The 19,101-nt window shown below is 46.0% G+C and overlaps 1 protein-coding gene across 2 annotated transcripts; it reads right to left on the bottom strand.

The window, feature by feature from the left end:
* Positions 1 to 201: 201 nt before the first annotated feature.
* LKAAEAR1 (LKAAEAR motif containing 1) lies at positions 202 to 18,762 on the bottom strand. Of its 2 annotated transcripts, XM_053394524.1 has the most exons (6): positions 18,669 to 18,762; positions 15,035 to 15,158; positions 12,376 to 12,718; positions 6,574 to 6,696; positions 5,092 to 5,128; positions 202 to 425 (listed from the first exon to the last, which is right to left on the bottom strand). In XM_053394524.1, the coding sequence occupies exons 3-6, from the start codon at positions 12,667 to 12,669 to the stop codon at positions 415 to 417; spliced, it is 465 nt and encodes a 154-aa protein (XP_053250499.1). In that variant the 5' UTR covers positions 12,670 to 12,718; positions 15,035 to 15,158; positions 18,669 to 18,762; the 3' UTR covers positions 202 to 414. The 2 variants fall into 2 exon arrangements, with proteins under 2 accessions (XP_053250499.1, XP_053250498.1); XM_053394523.1 differs by lacking the exon at positions 202 to 425 and having other exon boundaries at positions 4,940 to 5,128.
* Positions 18,763 to 19,101: the final 339 nt, after the last annotated feature.

Here is a 19,101-nt window from a genome sequence, read left to right as displayed (position 1 = left end):
TACCTCAACACTGGCCAGGTGACCATTCAAAGAGGGGGTTGGGGGCCCCTGGTCCTCCCCAAACTATGCTCCTAGGTACATCAGAGTCATGGCGGTCAGGACAAACCGGGATGGTGAATTGTGGAAAGTTGTGGTGGCTCAGCCCTGGCGAACCCCACCGAAAGACTAGTGAGCAAAGGAGAAACAAGATAGAAGCTGCAATTCCAGGCTGGGTCGGTTGCCTTTATTGGAACATGGGTATATACATGCTGACTATCTGTACATATGCAAAAAAGCGACCTATTCAAGCTTAGAGGCTCTACAGACGTCTGAGCAGCTACGCTCCCCTTGGTTCAGCACAAGGCCAAGCGCTCATCGCCAAGAGCCCTGATTGTGGCAAAGGAAACGGGGACCTATTTCCAGAGGGCGGTTGCCCTAGAATCTCGCTGAAGCGGCAAAAGAGAGCAGACAGAGCGTTTAGCACTTGAGAACCCGTTTCAAAAGACAGGTCATACCAGGGGAATATTGGTCATTGGCTGTTAACAATGCAGATTTGATTTATCAGGGGCGGGGAACCTTTTTCAAGGGCTACATTCCTTTCTGGGCAAGCTTTGGGGGCTGGCGTGGACACATGCCAGCAGTGAGGCAGGACCAGAGGCCAAAATGGGTAGAGCAATGAATGTAAATTTCAGCTTTGTATGGTAGACTCGTTCGTACACTCACCCCTCTTGGTTCTCCACCCAGGCCTGCAAAGAGGCATTCTTAAGAGTTAAAGGAGGCCACATTAAGTTTCTGGGGGCTGAGGTTCCCCACCCCTGGGTCCTGCATAGCTTTCCTGTAAGATTCCCAAGAACTGGAGTTTTCGCAAAGCGGGGAAGTTTCCATCTCTCCCTCGCAACAGTTCCCAGTGTTATTGGGCCATTACAATGGCCGGCCCAGTCAGTTTCAGATGCAACATGCACACACGTGTGGAGGTCAGGGAGCTTATATTTATTTATCTATCTTATTTATATTTATTTATTTAATTTATATACCGCCCCATACCCAGAGGCCTCAGGGCTGCTCACAATTTGCATAAACCTCCTTCGGATTTTGCACTTCTCCAAATTGTGCAGCGATGTCCTCGGCTCAAGAAAGAACCGAGAAGCACTGATTTAAAAAATGTGCGTGTCAGAGGAATATATGCGTTGGGCACATTGAGACACCCTCACATATGTGGCGAAAATATACGTAGCCAAATATCTGTTTAAATGCCAATTTTCATGTGGATTTTTAAAAAAATAATCATAATGCAGAAAGGAAGGTGGAAGAGACCTAGGCAATGAACACATTTGAAACTGATATGGACTTGGAAGTAGCCTTTTCTATCCATTCCTGTACAAAAGATATATGAACTTGACTCCTTGGCATATATATACCGTATTTTTCGCTCCATAAGACGCACCTGACCATAAGACACACCTAGTTTTTAGAGGAGGAAAACAAGAAAAAAATATTCTGAATGAAACAGTGGATGTATGATTTTTGTGGTTCCTGCTGTGGCCACAGACATGTGATTTGACAGTGAGTTTGGGGTAGCCCAATGCAAAAATCCTGAGGATCCATGTGGATCTGTGCTTTGTAACCACATTTTTGTGCCATTGCAGACCCACACAACAGTGGGTGCGTGATTTTTTTGGTGCAGGCTGTAGCCATGGACATGCTATGTGACCTGATGGTGAATTTGGGGTGACCCAATGTAAAAATCCTGAGGATCCATGGGCTTTTACCTCCCCCCTCCCAGGCAGCCTCCTTTATCTCTAGCGTCCCTTATCTCCCTCCTGATCGCTTGCCGATTAGCTGCTTCCTTTCAACATCCCCTTCCCTTTTGTTTGCCTTAGTGTCTTTTCCTTAGCTGGAGCAGTTTTTTGCTCCTTCTTTTCTTCTAATTTCTCTCCTCATTGCTTTAACATTCCTGTCTCCTTTTCTTGCAAGTTCTCTGTCTTTACCTCCCCCCTCCCAGGTAGCCTACTTTATTGCTAGTGTCCCTTATCTCCCTCCTGATCGCTTGCCGACCAGCGGCTTTGTTTCAACACCCACTTCCCTCTTTCAAAACAAAAAAAGGATGATCTTTTTGCCCCGGGCAATTTGGCTCCAGGGACCACACATTTGCTCCATAAGATGCACAGACATTTCCCCTTACTTTTTAGGAAGAAAAAAGTGTGTCTTATGGAGTGAAAAATACGGTATATATATTATGCCATTCACATGGTTTGGCAAAAGCCCCTCTCCCCTGGGAACACTGAGAACTGTAGCTTTGTAGGGGAAGAAGAAAAACAATCCTTGGCACCTCTAGAAACTTCAGTCCCCAGAATTCTTCCCTGGAAGCCATGGCAAGTTAAACAGGTGCATAAAACCAACACAAAACAAATTACAAACAAATGCAAATGACAAGAAATGAGATTCTGGATAAACATCAGGAAGGACGGTAAGAGCTGTGGAATGGACGACCACAAAATGTGCTGGGCTCCCCTTCACTAGAGGTTTTAAAACTGAGACTGGAGGGCCATCTCTCAGGAATTCTTTAGTTGAGATTTCTGCATTGCATGGGGTTGGTCTAGATGGTAAAGGTAAAGGTAAAGGTAAAGGACCCCTGGACGGTTAGGTCCAGTCAAAGGTGACTATGGGGTTGTGGCGCACATCTTGCTTTCAGGCCAAGGGAGCCGACATTTGTCCACAGACAGCTTTCTGGGTCATGTGGCCAGCAGGACTAAACCGCTTCTGGTGCACGGAGGACTGTGACAAGTGCCAGAGTGCATGGAAATGCTATTTACCTTACCGCCGGAGCGGTACCTATTTATCTACTTGCACTGGCATGCTTTGGAACTGCTAGGTTGGCAGGAGCCGGGGACAGAGCAACGGGAGTTCACTTGGTTGCGGGGATTCGAACCGCCAACCTTCTAATCAGCAAGCCCAATAAGCTCAGTGGTTTAGACCACAGCCAACTCTACAATTCTATGATCCTATGAAGCGGTGTGGTTTAGACATCACCTTGCCGACAAAGGTCCCTATAGTTAAAGCTATGGTTTTCCCAGTAGTGATGTATGGAAGTGAGAGGTGGACCATAAAGAAGGCTGGTCGCCGATGAATTGATGCTTTTGAATTCTGGTGCTGGAGGAGACTCTTGAGAATCCCATGGACTGCAAGAAGATCAAACTGCTCCATTCTTAAGGAAATCAGCTCTGAGTGCTCACTGGAAGGACAGATCATGAAGCTGAGGCTCCAATACTTTGGCCACCTCATGAGAAGAGAAGACTTCCTGGAAAAGACCCTAATGTTGGGAAAGATGGAGGGCACAAGGAGAAGGGGACGACAGAGGACGAGATGGTTGGACAGTGTTCTCGAAGCTACCAGCGTGAGTTTGACCAAACTGCGGGAGGCAGTGGAATACAGGAGTGCCTGGTGTGCTCTGGTCCAGGGGGTCACGAAGAGTCGGACACGACTAAACGACTAAACAACAAGAATGTGACAGGGTGAGCTCCTGTTGCTCGGTCCCTGCTCCTGCCAACCTAGCAGTTCGAAAGCACGTCAAAGTGCAAGTAGATAAATAGGTACCTCTCCAGCGGGAAGGTAAACGGCGTTTCCATGCGCTGCTCTGGTTCACCAGAAGCGGCTTAGTCATGCTGGCCACATGACCCGGAAGCTGTACGCCGGCTCCCTCAGCCAGTAAAGTGAGATGAGCACTGCAACAACCCCAGAGTCAGCCACGACTGGACCTAATGGTCAGGGGTCCCTTTACCTTTACCTATGCTTTTTAATGAGCCTGGTAGACTCTACTTTCCTATTGTTAAACCTTAGAATCAGGCATATATAGGAACATGTTCTAAGCATTTGAATCCCGTGAAGTCATCTCATTCATGCAATGACTCCCGCAGGCCTCAATCTCTGCAGATGGGGGGGGGGGAACAGTATCTCATGGACCAGGGACCACCTGGCTGAATGTTGACCCCCTGCTTTATTTTGGGTTGGAGAGAGAGCCTAGTAGTTGTTACAAGCTATATGGTTGCTGGGTGGGGAGGCTGAAAATACAAAATTGACAGAGGAGGAAGCAAGGAGGTGGGGATGGATGGGGATTGGGGCCAGTGTCTGCTTATACGAGATTTTACATGCATCATCAATGGAATGAGGATGTTGTGAGTCCCACATTCATGGCTAAGCATGCACAGGATTGCATGTTTTGCTCAGGGTTTAAATGGAAGGAATTCAGTCTCTACAGAGCACTGCAAACTCTGCAAGTCTGATGCTCAGTTATTTTGCTAACTAGGCACAGGACTGCACCGAAGGATAGGTCTTCAGTACCAAAAGGTTTTTGAACTGAAAAGCATGTCTCTAACAAGAGATGACTAATCTCAGGTCCAGCGTTCCTCAACAGGCATCTCCCATCCCAGGCATAATGCTCTAGCAAGTGTTTGCCACTCCGGTGCCCTCCAGATGTTTTGAATGACAGTTCCCATCAGCCTCAGGAAGCAGAGCCATGCACCAGATTGGCAAAGGATGCTTTAGGCCCTGCACCACGCACATTGTTTTGAAAGGCAGAGCTGCAAATTGGAGAGAGAATCCCATCTTTGCTGATCAGGACCTCTCTGACCATGGTGCAGATCTGTCAGTTAAGTTACTGGCCAGCTGTTTGTACTTCCTGAATGTTTAGCCACGATCGTTTCTTTTAAAAAGGACCCAAAACTTTTAACAATTCACCGTTTTCAAAAATTGCATTTTGACCGCGCAGCCTTACACACAACTGTTGAGAGGTCCTATTGCAGCCTAAAATGCACATTTAAATGCAATATATATTTGGAGATTAATGGGAAAAGATTGAATGGAACAGACTTTTGGGTGAACACATGCAAAAATAACATGGAGCTGAAACAGATTTGTCCACCCCTAACTATGAGTTTTTTTGTTTTTTGTCTTAAGTCATGGATAATAATCCATGAAGTTTATTGAACAGCAATAGTTTTTCTAAGTTGGAGCTGTCCAGAGATTTGGTCTCTGTCTGGCTTCCATCCATATTCTCCTCCCCTTATACTGCCTTGTCCTATGTGGGGTTTCAAGGCTTTCTGATATAGACCTCACCCGTTTCATCTTCCAGAATCTCTTCAATCCGGCTTCTCTGTAAAGCAAAGCAAAAGAAACAGTGTGCAGATGGTCTCGGTTCGCATTGTTTATTAACAACAGTAACAGAAGCAATCCCATGTCCATTTCAGTTGAAGCAGTCACTGGTTAAGAAATTATCTCAAGTCCACCCCGCGGATTGTGAGCTGAATTTGTAATGGAAAAGATTCTCCAAGTTTGTTTTGATGCCTTGTGAATGGCAGCACGCAAGACTTCGCATCTGTAGATGTATTTGTCTTGGAAGACAAATAAATTTGGTAACTGTTTATAAGATACAGTGGTACCTTAGTTCTCAAAAGCCTTGGTTCTCAAACGCCGAAAACCCAGAAGTAGTGTTCTGGTTTTCGAATGTTTTTCGGAAGCCAAATGTCCGATGCGATGTCGGGTATTGTTTTCAGGGCACCTGCACCAATCAGAAGCTGCACCTTGGTTTTCGAACATTTCGGAAGTCATACAGACTTCCGGAACAGATTAAGTTTGGTGCTTTTGTTTTTGCTATTTATTTTGCGTTTTGGTTTTTGAGGACTTTTAGGTTAATTTGTTTTTATGACTGTGTGGGTAATAATAATAATAATAATAATAATAATAATAATAATAATAATAATAATAATTATTATTTATACCCCGCCCATCTGGCTGGGCCTCCCCAGCCACTCTGGGCGGCTTCCATAGAAACCAAAAATACAGTAAAATATCACACGTTAAAAACTTCCCTGAACAGGGCTGCCTTAAGATGTCTTCTGAATGTCATCTACAATACTGTCTCATTTATTTTATAGCACAGTACATTGATTATTGCTTTCATTTTATGGATCAATGCTCTTGTTCGATAGTAAAATTCATGTTAAATTGCTGTTTTAGGGGTTGTTTTTAAAAGTCTGGAACGGATTAATCCGTTTTGCATTACATTCTATGGGAAAGCACGTCTTGGTTTTAGAACGGACTTCCAGAACGGATTAAGTTTCAGAACAAAAGTACCACTGTACTCAGTAAAGTTTGCGAAGAAGAAGAAGAAGAGGAGGAGGAGGAGGAGGAGGAAGATCGGGCAAATTCATGAAGGAGAAGGCTATTTATTAGCTGTGGTCTGACCCAGCTGGCTCCCTTTATGTTCTTAACTATCAATGGATCCAGCCACAGTGAGTTAGCTGAATGCTTTTAAAGAACCACTGAAGATGATGGCCATCACTTCATCTTCCCAGGAAATGGTGCACCATATGAATCAGGGGCGCCATCTAGGGGCGGCCACGAGCGTTCTAGACCCCCCCCCCCAAATTAACGGAGGGGGCCAGGCCTCGTCGATATTCTGCGGTGACATGTGTCTGTGGAGGGAGCTGCGCAAGAAAGACCTTCTTTCTTGATGGGTCCCCTTTTCAGAACTGGGAAATGGAGAGATATGTCAGTGGGAAGGAACTATTTGCCAGACAGTTTGGGCGTTCAACATACCTGGACTGTGTTCATGCAGTCTGCTAGTTTTCTAAGGTTCTTCCTGGGTGGGAGGAAGACCTCGAGCCTCACAGCACCTTTAGCGTTCCTCTGGAAGGAGATCAGGAAGTTGATCTCTTGTGCCTGGAGTCGAAAGAGAATGAAATGAATGAAGGACTGAAGCTGCTTTGGACTGAACCAGACCTTTGGTCCAGTGCTGGCTACTCTAATGGCAGCACTCTCTCCCAGTCCTGAGACCTGAGTGCCAAACAAGGTGGAACTCTTAATTCAAAGTATATACACAAAGTATCAAATGTGGTGACAGTAATAATAATACAACAAAACAACAACACCACAAACTGGCTTATAAGTACAGTATAAAACCAAATTTACTAGAATAATAGCTAGAATAGAGATTGTAACCATTCAAACAACAAACATACTAAGGTGCCATGTGCAAGATAAAGCCTGGAGATACTGTAAACATGGAGTGGATAAATGTACAACTCTATCTTAACAAGTTAAAGATAAAGGTAAAGGGACCCCTGACCATTAGGTCCAGTTGTGGCAGACTCTGGGGTTGCAGCACTCATCTCGCTTTACTGGCCAAGGGAGCTGGTGTACAGCTTCCGGATCATGTGGCCAGCATGACTAAGCCGCTTCTGGCGAACCAGAGCAGCGCACGGAAATGCCGTTTACCTTCCCGCTGGAGCGGTACCTATTTATCTACTTGCACTTTGACGTGCTTTCGAACTGCTAGGTTGGCAGGAGCAGGGACCAAGCAACAGGAGCTCACCCCATCGTGGGGATTCGAACCGCCGACCTTCTGATCGGCAAGTCCTAGGCTCTGTGGTTCAACCCACAGCGCCACCCGCGTCCCGTCTTAACAAGTTACATGCGCAGTAAACATTATACAGGCTGGATAAATGAACCGTTCAACAAATAGCGTAAGCCCAATCACAGAACGGCAACCCCGTGCCGCCACAATGGCAAGGGTAGCACACTGGAGAATATGGAAAAGTTTTTCAAAGCTGTTTTTCAAAGATTGAACTGGATGAGATGTTCTTCAATGGGTCTTGAGTTGGAAACACAAAGCCGTATGCATGGATCAATCACAGGAAGGAAAATCAAAGCCAACCCCCTGGTGAGAATAACGCAAGTGGGCAAAAGGAGATCTGTTATCCGGATATATTGCAGGTTTCGCTACACGTTTCATCAGTCCGAAAAGCCAATCATACAAAACGGTTTGCTCAGGATAAAGAAAGTATTTGCACTTAATAATAATAATAATAATAATAATAATAATAATAATAATAATTTATTATTTATACCCCGCCCATCTGGCTGGGCCTCCCCAGCCACTCTGGGCGGCTTCCATAGAAACCAAAAATACACTAAACTATCACACGTTAAAAACTTCCCTGAACAGGGCTGCCTTAAGATGTCTTCTGAATGTCAGGTAGTTGTTTATCGCTTTGACATCTGATGGGAGGGCGTTCCACAGGGGAGGTGCCACTACCGAGAAGGCCCTCTGCCTGGTTCCCTGTAGCTTTGCTTCTCGCAATGAGGGAACCGCCAGAAGGCCCTCGGCGCTGGACCTCAGTGTCCGGGTAGAACGATGGGGGTGGAGACGCTCCTTCAGGTATACTGGACCGAGGCCGTTTAGGGCTTTAAAGGTCAGCACCAACACTTTGAATTGTGCTCGGAAACGTACTGGGAGCCAATGTAGGTCTTTCAAGACCGGTGTTATATGGTCTCAGCGGCCGCTCCCAGTCACCAGTCTAGCTGCCGCATTCTGGATTAGTTGTAGTTTCCGGGTCACCTTCAAAGGTAGCCCCACGTAGAGCGCATTGCAGTAGTCCAAGCGGGAGATAACCAGAGCATGCACCACTCTGGCGAGACAGTCCGCAGGCAGATAGGATAAAGAAAGTATTTGCACTTTATTTATTTATTATTAATGTTGCAATACATATATGAAATCTTTACATATTGATACATATACGTTATATTCATAAATTCACATTTTCACATTTCATTATGTACCAACATTTATCCATTTCTCATTTCTTGCCCTGTGTCTTCCCTCCACCCGTGCGTGACTTCCTTGTTATTATTTTGTAACTTTATTATTGAGATTGTAATTTTGTATCTTAATAATTAAACATTCAATCTTATATATCTGCTTAACTTAACTTTGTGAAATCAGTCTATACATAACAATAAATTCTTGTTGGAGCATCTTTTGTTCATGTATTCTTCTACACATTTCCATTCCTGTTTGAGATTTTGATTGGATTGCATTCTAATTGTTGCCGTCATTTTTGCTAAATCAATCATTTCAAAAAAAAATATTTTGCCAATCTTTCAATGTTGGTACTTCTTCTGATTTCCAATTTTTTGCAGTCAATAACCTTGCGGCAGCTGTTGCATATAAAAAGATTCTCTTCATGTCTTTTGGGATGTCATTTTTAATAATTCCTAAAAGGAATGTTTCCGGCATCTTACCTATTGTTGTTTCAAACATATTTTCAGTTCCTCATGTATATTTTCCCAAAATTTCTTAATTTTATCACATCCCCACCATACATGATATAAGGATCCCTCTGACACCTTACATCTCCAACACAGATTTGATGTTAGTTTATAAATTTTAGTCAGTTTTACAGGGGTTAAGTAATAGAATACATATTGCAATGCGATTTACATGAATATATGCCCTTTGCTGAACACTTTACCCCACGGTGTGCAGTTTTTGACACACTCTTTCTTTTTTTTTTTTAATAGATTTTTATTAATTTTCCAACACATATTAGAAAACAATACAAGACAATACATAAACAAACAAACAAATAAACACGTATAATTTCTTAACCTCTTTTTCTTAAACCTTGTTTCAACGACTTCCCCATACCTCCCTTTTCTGCATCCCTGTTTTAAATTTTTCCCAGCAACCCCTAATTTCAGTACTTATAATACCATTTCTGATCTTTTTCCTCCTATCCAATTACTTGTCACTGCAATTCTGTTTTCCATTACCCATGACATTTTAGCACTCATTAATTTTACAACAGTTCTTAAGGTAAACTTTAAATTTCTTCCAATCTTCTTCCACCGTCTCTCTCCCTTGGTCACGGATTCTGCCGGTCATCTCGGCCAGTCCCATATAGTCAATCACCTTCGTCTGCCACTCTTCCAACGTGGGTAGTTCTTGTGTCTTCCAATACTTTGCTAAAAGAACTCTTGCTGCTGTTGTAGCATACATAAAGAACGTCCTATCTTTCCTTGACACCAATTGGCCCACCATGCCCAAGAGGAAGGCCTCTGGTTTCTTGTGAAAAGTACACTTAAGTACCTTCTTAATTTCATTATAGATCATTTCCCAAAAGGCCTTGATCTTTGGGCACGTCCAACAAAGGTGGTAGAAAGTACCTTCAGTTTCCTTACATTTCCAACATTTATTATTGGGCGTATGATAAGTTTTTGACACACTCTTTCGATGGAGAAAAGCATTGCAAAATTTGGAGAAGTGCACATTCTGAAGGATGGCTGTGTTTTTTTGTGCTCCCGTTGCTACAGAAAGTGCAAATGAGGTTTGCCTTTAAATGCAAATTTCTCCCCCACCCCTCTTCACAGCTAACTTGAACCCAAACTGATTTCATTGGGCTCCAGTGTCCCAAACACTCGTCTGTCGAGGCCTCAGCCCTGTCACATCCATTTGCCTAAATCTAACCATCACCCCAGGCACAAACCCTGAAAAGCCACTGGATTTGTTTGGGAGATGCATCTCTGAGTACATATTGCGCTGCTTGTTGCCAAGTTTTTGGGAGCCTGCAAAGGGCGGGTCGTTGTTTATTGCCAGTTAAAGACCCCCAAGAGAGACGCTTTGTTTCACTGGCCAGAATAGCCCCAGCCTTGGAAGGACAGAAAAGGCTTTGTTTTGACAGTAGCAGCAGCAGCGGCTGCAAAGTCCTGTTCCAAGATGCTAACTATAGCATATTTTATGGCAAGAGCTGTAAATAACAAGCCCAGAGTTACAGCAGGGGCCAAGTTATGACATCATGTTGTTTGGGATTATAGAGCGAACGAGCAAGAGAGAGAAAATACCTTCCATGGAGGCGGTCTGGTCTAAAATAAGCAACTTTTCCAGAACTAGCTTTCTCACGGGGATTACACAGGGAAAGTTGGAGGGGCATTGATACTGCGTTGGCAGGATATTCCAATAGGTCTTGATGGAGCTTTCCCAGGGTTTGCATTTAGGAATGGCATGCAATAGCACTTCCCAACCCCTAAATAACTAAATCTGTGCATGGACCAGGAATTCTGGGCTGTTTCTGCCACACCCCCTTGCTGTCTCTGGCTATGTCCCCATGAATGGTGCTTCCATTTCCCAACCTCTTTGCTGCTCTCAGGATGAAGTAGATGCCCCTATAGTGAGATGAAAACGAGTGTTGGAGGCTAGAGGCCACAGGGCAAGCAGGATCAGCCAAATATATTTTCTTGCTGGAAGTAGAGTGGTAAACATCCTCACCCTACTGAAGTCAGGGTGCACAGTACTCTTTGATAACGTGCCGATTTAGCATAGTGGCTAGGGTGTTGGACTAGGACCTGGGATACTGCAGTTCAAATCCCCGCTCAGCCATGAAGCTCATTGGGTGACCTTGGGCCAGTCGCTCACACTCAATCTGTCAGGTGTGCGTGCAGGAGCCAGGCCTTGTGACCAATAGGACTTTGCAGGACTGGGGCCTTCCTAAGTTTGTTCTGAAGAAGCAAGGCGCGGCCGCACAGGTGAGGCCAATTGGTAACTCACAGCACCTGGTGGCAAGAGCTGGGAAGGGATATAAGGTCAGCATTTCCCTTCGGTTCTTTGCCACAGCAACACGCTTCCTGCCTTGCTGCGTTTGTCTTCTTGCTTCCTGATCCTTGAACCTAGGCTTCTTGACTCCTTGCTTCTTGATCTCGGACCCCTGACTTGGTGACTCCTTGCTTCTTGATCCTCGGACGCCTGACTTCGTGACTCCTTGCTTCTTGATCCTCGGACGCCTGACTTCTTGACTCCTTGCTTCTTGATCCTTGGACCTTTGACTTCGTGACTCCTTGCTTCCTGACCCTTGGACCCCTGACTTCGTGACTCCTTCCTTCTTGATCCTCGGACCCCTGACTTCATGACTCCTTCCTTCTTGATCCTCGGACCCCTGACTTCATGACTCCTTCCTTCTTGATCCTCGGACCCCTGACTTCGTGACTCCTTGCTTCTTGATCCTCGGACCCCTGACTTCGTGACTCCTTGCTTCTTGATCCTCGGACCCCTGACTTCGTGACTCCTTCCTTCTTGATCCTCGGACCCCTGACTTCGTGACTCCTTCCTTCTTGATCCTCGGACCCCTGACTTCGTGACTCCTTGCTTCTTGATCCTCGGACCCCTGACTTCATGACTCCTTGCTTCTTGATCCTCGGACCCCTGACTTCGTGACTCCTTCCTTCTTGATCCTTGGACCTTTGACTTCGTGACTCCTTGCTTCCTGACCCTTGGACCCCTGACTTCTTGACTCCTGGCTCTCTGACCCTCGGACTCTTGGCTTCCTGACTCCTGGCTTCTGAACCCCCGTTCCTGCTCCCACCCCACCATCTTGCCCCCGGTCCTGATGTCCCCTGCTGGGACTTCGATTGCCCATGAACCGGACTGTGACACAATCTAAGCTAGCCCATAGGGCTGAGAGAATGGAGAAATATGGTTTCCTCTTGGTTAGTCGGACTCCAGCTCTCCTCCTCATCTAGCCCATCCCTGCCATCGCTCCCCCCTCCCCAAACCCCATACAAACTCACTCTCAGATTCTGGTACTGGAGCCTCGTGTTCCGGAGCCGGTTCCGAGCCTCGGTGGCCTTTAGGACCCCGATGAGGTTCTTCTGTTCCGCCACCTTTTCCTCTTCCGGCACCAAATTCCTGTCCTTCATGAGGACGGCAGCCAGCATCTCTTTCACCTTGGGCTGACTGGGGTCAGCAAAGGCCAAGTAGCGCGCCATCTGCGCCGGAGTCATCTTGTTCGTTTCGCTGGCGCTCGAACGCTTCTGGTGTCGCACGGTGAACTTATTTCTCTGGAGCGCTCCGCCTTTGGACATCTTTGCTTATCTCGCCAACTTAGAATTGGATTGATTCTTGGCAGGAGGGCTATGGAAGAGAGGAAAACCAAACAGCTTGACCATGGGAATAATAATACATTTTTTTTAATACCCTCTCTGGCCAGAGCTGGGCTCAGGGCGGCTAACACCAGTAAAATTACAGTAAAATCATAATAGGAGAAAAAAACCAATTTAAAATACAGGTTAAAATGCAATTTAAAATGCAGCCTTGTTTTAAAAGTAGCCCATAGATCAAAACCATAAGGGGAGGGAAAACATAAGGGCCAGACTGAGTCCAAACCAATGGCCAGGCAGAACAGCTCTGTCTTACAGGCCCTGCGGAAAGATGTCAAGTCCCGCAGGGCCCTAGTCTCTTGTGACAGCGTTCCACCAAGTCGGGGCAAGTACTGAAAAGGCCCTGGCCTTAGTTGCGACCAATCTAACCACCTTGTGACCTGGGACCTCCAAAATGTTGTCATTTGTGGATCTTAAGGTCCTCCGCGGGGCACACCAGGAGAGGCGGTCCTGTAGGTACGTGGGTTCTAGGCCTCATAGGGCTTTAAAGGTTAAAACCAGCACCTTAAACCTGACCCTGTACTCCACCGGGAGCCAGTGCAGTTGGTAAAGCACTGGATGAATGTGATCCCATGGCAACGACCCTGTAAGGAGCCTCGCTGCGGCATTCTGCACCCGCTGGAGTTTCTGGGTCAGCTTCAAGGGCAGCCCCGCGTAGAGCGAGTTACAATAACACAAGGCTATTTAAAACTCTGAAATAGCACTTGAAATGCATTGTGCTTTCCAACTCTGTACATCAGGGGTGTCTAATGCCCAGTTCAGGGGCCTGACCAAGCCCCCCTCACTATTCCCCCCTGCCCACTTTTGCTTCCCAATTCTGAGTTCCCCACCGCTCAGATAACAGCAGAAAGATGGATGCCTAGGGCTGCCTGCTTTTCATTGGGCCCTGCAGCCACCAGCAGTTGATGCTTTTCATGGTGTGGAAGCAAACAGTACCCCCTGCTAACAGTTTCAGATCAAGCCGAACAGCAAAAAAAGAGGCTTGAGGGTCTGGCTGAAAAGCTGGCCATCCTAAAACCACGCCGTGCGTGCTTGTTTTCCACAACAGATATATGAAGGGAAGAGAAGAGAAAAAGAAAATAGAATGACGTGTCAAAAGAGGAAAACGCTCACCATCACCAGGGTCTCCTGAGCCTTCTAGCAAGAAATTGCACAGGATGTTTCAGATAAGAAAGAGGAAGCGGTTTCATGGGTGATACCAGAGCCTTTTAACTAGAATTTCAGCCACAAGCTAGAAGCGGACAACTCCTCAGTGCCAAGTCAGCGCCTTTGGCATTTTCTGCCTGGCTTCTGACGAACCACGTCTCGTCCAGCAAGCATCTTTTGGGCTGGAAGGCGTGATGGCTCACAGCCGGAACTCGCAGATGGACACAGGCTTAGATTTGCTGCAGGGGGTGTTGCTCTTACAAAACCCTGTCCAAGAACGGAAACATTTTTAAAAAAAGTATTGCTGGAACGTTTGGTTGGGAGAAGCCAGCCACAGAGAGCCTCTTGTGCAGATCACAGAATTAGAAGGTCCAGAATGTGATTCTGTCTGCTCCATGCAGGTTCTTGCATGGGCCAGGTAACCACCAGGCTCTGAGACCTGCGTTGCCCATCAGCTACATGACACCTGGTTGAGTCGTTTGGGTTCCCCACGCTGATGCTCCCCAAATGCCCCATGGCACATTCCTGTCGGCCGCTTGGAGGGGCACCATTGGCGAAAGCAACCTTAGCTTCCAGCGCTTACTCCCCAAAGGAAATAAATCCTGTTATCTTGTTCTGTTAAATGCATCATCCTACCTGCCACTTATGGGACACGGGTGGCACTGTGGGTTAAACCATAGAGCCTAGGACTTGCCGATCAGAAGGTCGGCGGTTCGAATCCCCACGGAGGGGATGAGCTCCCGTTGCTCGGTCCCAGCTCCTGCCAACCTAGCAGTTCGAAAGCACGTCAAAGTGCAAGTAGATAAATAGGTACTGCTCCAGCGGGAAGGTAAACGGCATTTCTGTGCGCTGCTCTGGTTCGCCAGAAGCGGCTTAGTCATGCTGGCCACATGACCCGGAAGCTGTACGCCGGCTCCCTCGGCCAATAAAGCGAGATGAGCGCCACAACTCCAGAGTCGTCCGTGACTGGACCTAATGGTCAGGGGTCCCTTTATCTTTACCTGACACTTGTCCAGCGCTTCCCTTAAGCACCACCTTGCTCATTAATCCACACTACAGCTCTGGAAGGCAGGACTTTACTACATTTAAACCTGGGCAAATATTGCTATTAAACACTCACACACACCTTTGTAATGACACTTACCTTTGGGGAAAGTCAATGGTGAGTGTGTGTGTGTTGTTGTTGTTTTTAAAAAGCCACTTCCTTGAGAACAAAACTTCAGTCTCAGTTAGCCGGTCTTTAGATACAATGCAAGACAATAGATTCCCTGTTGGTCAAAAAGAGAAAAGCCCCAGGTCATGCCTTGCTTTCCAGAGTGCACCATGGGAAAAGAGGACAGGACAGGACAGGTTACCTGAGACCTGGATGGTGAATTTCCTAGTTGGGGTTGGTGCCAGCTATTGGCGAGGTCCAGCACTAGCCCCCAGGAGCTCCAACCAGCCTGACCCAATGTCAGGAGCTGGAATCAAGTGCAGAACAGCAATAAAAATACCAGTGTCTCAAAGAAACTAAAGCAGCGCAGGTCTAGTGATCCTTGCTCAGCGCCTGAGAGCCCCAGTCCTGCCACTCACCACCTGGCCTAGGCCAGGGCCTGATGGACTCTATAAAGGACTGCTGCCGCTGCTGTCGCTGGGCAGAGAGGGCTCCATTTTGTTTCGTTTTTGTTTTTTGTTTAAATTGCTGCTATTTTTTACCTATGTCATTTTAAACTGTGATATTAATGCTGTATTCTTAGTTTTAGATTTTGATTTATGTGGAAATTGTTTTCCATTCGGTTGTGTATTTTTTTTTGATGTGCTTTATTTATTGTTTATGACTTTTGTGATTATGCAAATCTTGTCATGCTGTAAGCTGCCTAGAGCATTGTTTTTTTAACTGTGGAAAGGCGGCATACAAATAAAAAATGATGATGTTCCTAGCAACTCTTCCCAGTAGGTCTTGGTCTAGCAAGGCAATTGTGAGTGTTAGGATATAGTTCTATTCCACCTTAAAAGGAACAGGCATGACTGTTGTGTGTCACATGCCTGTTCACTTCCAGCACAGGCTTGCTGGGAACTTCCGTTTGTGCATTGCTTTTGCAATTGCTGTTTTGCTTGGAAACGAAGGGAAGCAGACATGTTTTTCCATTGTCCTGATGCTGAATAAATGCTGCAAATATGCTTACACATGTCTCTGTCTGCTACTTCTGCTGCAAAGAGTTTTTTCTCTGCTGGCTTGCGTGCTTAAGCCTCTGAAGGATTTTGAGGCTTGAGTCACAGTTTTGATGCTGTTCTGAGAACCAGAGTTTTGCCCGGCTGCTGGCCAGTGGCTGGAGCTAGCTGGGGGCCTGCCAGACGCCCCCGTCTCCTGACAGCATCCCAACAGTGAGGACTGAAGGTCCCTGCGTTCCACCACTCTTTAAGGCTCTTTCTCTCCTGGGCTTTCCCCAAGCAATCTCAGACTGCACCTGCACACAGCTAATCTCTGCTCTGCTCTTTTCATTTCTCTGCGTGTCCTAGGAGACCAGTGGGGAGGGGAACTGGTTGTAACAGGGAACAATGACGATCCCCTGACTTCTTCAGCAGCCTGCCTCTCTGTCTCCTGGCCCCATCCCTCTCCAGCCTTTGCTTCAGCCTTGAAGTCTGAGCTGCCATCTGCCACAACCTCTTCCTGCTCACGAAACCCTGTGGCCTCCGATGCCTCCGCCCCAAAGTCTTCTCCCACTTGCCATCCTTCCACCTTCTGAACCTTCTTCCCTTGGGGATTTCCCAGCTGGTGCCTTCCATCAATCCTCTATCTCCAGCCAGTCTATGACACCCAGCTGCGACACCTCTCCGCACCTCTCTGTTAGCTCCTCGGACATTCATTTTAGGAGCGGGTGAGTGGCAGTGCTATTTTTCAATAGGAGCAAAGCTCAGCTCCCATACTTGGTGGCTGCCAGCCTTCTTAATTTACCCAAAATGCAATTCTCCAGCCTATATAGTCCTATGAAATCTATAAAACTCAGCCTCATAGACCTTATGGATTTAAAGGTCGTGGCATTGCATTTTGCTTAAATTAAGATGGCGGGCAGCCGCCATGGATGGGAGCTGACTTTGTCTCCCATTCAAATGAAGCAATGCCATTTGCCCACTATTAAAATCCCATCGGGATGCCTTGGAGGATGAGTGGCAGGTGTGGTGTTGTGATTATAGGGTGGGACTAGAACCTGGGAGATCAGGGTTTGAATCCATGAAACTGGCCCTGTTCCTGAATGTCACTGCCAAGCAGTGCTTGAGCCAAAATAATAAGCCAGTGAAGAGGCCCAAACCACCCACACAACATACTCTCAGTTAAACTCCATAATTGCCCTATTATTGCTCCATTGGCGCTGGAGGAGACTCTTGAGAGTCCCATGGACTGCAAGAAGGTCAAACCTATCCATTCTTGAGGAAATCAGCCCTGAGTGCTCACTGGAAGGACAGGTCCTGAAGCTGAGGCTCCAATATTTTGGCCACCTCATGAGAAGAGAAGACTCCGTGGAAAAAACCCTGATTCTGGGAAAGATAGAGGGCACAAGGAGAAGGGAACGACAGAGGACGAGATGGTTGGACAGTGTTCTCGAAGCTACTAATGTGAGTTTGACCAAACTGTGGGAGGCAGTGGAAGACGGGAGTGGCTGGCGTGCTCTGGTCCATGGGGTCACAAAGAGTCGGACACAACTAAACGACTAAACAATAAGAAATTGCCCCAACATCCCCATATTCCTTGCATCCCAACATTCTCTCATATATATATATATATATATATATATATATATATATATATATATATATAATTAATTAAATTTTCTGTTTTGCAATTTAAAATACTCAGTTAAACATTCTTAAGATATCAATGACTTCCCTTCTTCTCTTTCCATGGTTCATTTTGCATACCATAAATCACTGCATATTTTACATAAACTAAACCATTTTGTATTCCATTATTGCATCCATCAAAACTTATTTACACTGTTGAATTTATCTTAATGCTGCCAACGTTTCCAAGTGTACACAATTTCCCCCATATATTCAATAAACGTTTTCCAATCTAAACGTATGTTCTTCTTGTTCTCTTATTCTATATGTTAATTGTGCAATCTGCAATCTGTGCATATTCTTTCAGCTTAAGTTGCCATTCTTCTTTGGTTGGGACCACACTCGTTTTCCATTTTTGGGCTAACGAAACACGGGCCGCAGTAGTGGCATACAGAAATAACCTGTTTTGACACCTGGGTATTTCCATCTGAATTATCCCCAACCGAAAGGATGGGCAAATCTGTCCCATTTTGCTTTCTCTCAGTTTCTCATTTTTCCACTCTTAAGATCTGTTCTCCCCATGTGTGATTTTTTTAAAAAAAGTCCCTTGAAAATTCATTCGAGTTTTCTCCTGCTACACATGTTACACAATTCTACCCAATACACACATTTCTGCAAAGCAATCTTCCCTAATATGTTATATTTTCCCACTAATATATGCATTTTTAGGCACACTTTACCCTGGACAGTATATATGCACACATCATTTGGCTAGGGAACCGCCTTGCAAAATTCAGAGGAATACGGACTTTGAAGGAAAGCTGTGTCTTAGTTTGCATAGTTTTGGCAAGTGAGAATGTAGGCTGATTTGCCTTTGAAATGAAAACTGTGTCAAACATCCACGAGGGAAAGGACAGGAGTGGGGTGGTGATATAAGGGTGAAACAGAAGGTCCCAGGCTCCCCCTTACCCTAAAACCCCCTCTTTTTGGTTTCTCCCACTCCGTGACCCTTCTCTCACCTGCCAAGTCAACATCCTCTCCTGCGGCTCTCAGGGCCTCGTACTGGTCTGAGCTTTTGGTCCAGGCCTCCAGTGTACAAACGTCTCCATGGTAACCTAGTTGCCAGGCAACTCAGACAATGGCAAGGAGGCTCCCAGTCTGCCCAGCCTTCACACACATGCACTGACCATCAAGCCGTGGCCTGCTGATCTGAAAGTTAGAGAGGGAAATGGTGAGTTAAAGAAAATGTTTAAAAACACTTTTGTTATAAAAACCCCAGAAGCTTTTTTATAGGGTATAGTGGGTAAAGAGATACCAAGACAAGATAAAAAAAATTGCTCTTATATGCAACAACTGCGGCAAGAATTTTGTTAGCCCAAAGTCAGAAACAACAGGAGCGAAGAGAGGACAAAGGGACTATCTCTTTATGGGATAGTTTCCAGGCATATGTTA

The sequence above is a fragment of the Podarcis raffonei genome, chromosome 6, assembly GCF_027172205.1.
Source record: "Podarcis raffonei isolate rPodRaf1 chromosome 6, rPodRaf1.pri, whole genome shotgun sequence".
Classification (NCBI taxonomy): Eukaryota; Metazoa; Chordata; class Lepidosauria; order Squamata; family Lacertidae; genus Podarcis; species Podarcis raffonei.
The sequence above is the reverse complement of the archived record's forward strand: the minus strand, read 5'-3'. Positions and strand labels throughout refer to the sequence as shown.

Excerpts from the sequence above, each read along its gene's own strand:
- LKAAEAR1 (XM_053394523.1), bottom strand. The coding sequence starts at position 12,669 with ATGTCCAAAGGCGGAGCGCTCCAGAGAAATAAGTTCACCGTGCGACAC. Across the intron at positions 6,697-12,375 it reads TCCAGTACCAGAATCTGAGA|GCACAAGAGATCAACTTCCT; the intron begins GTGAGTTTGTAT and ends TTTCGACTCCAG. Across the intron at positions 5,129-6,573 it reads ACTGCATGAACACAGTCCAG|AGAAGCCGGATTGAAGAGAT; the intron begins GTATGTTGAACG and ends TTTGCTTTACAG.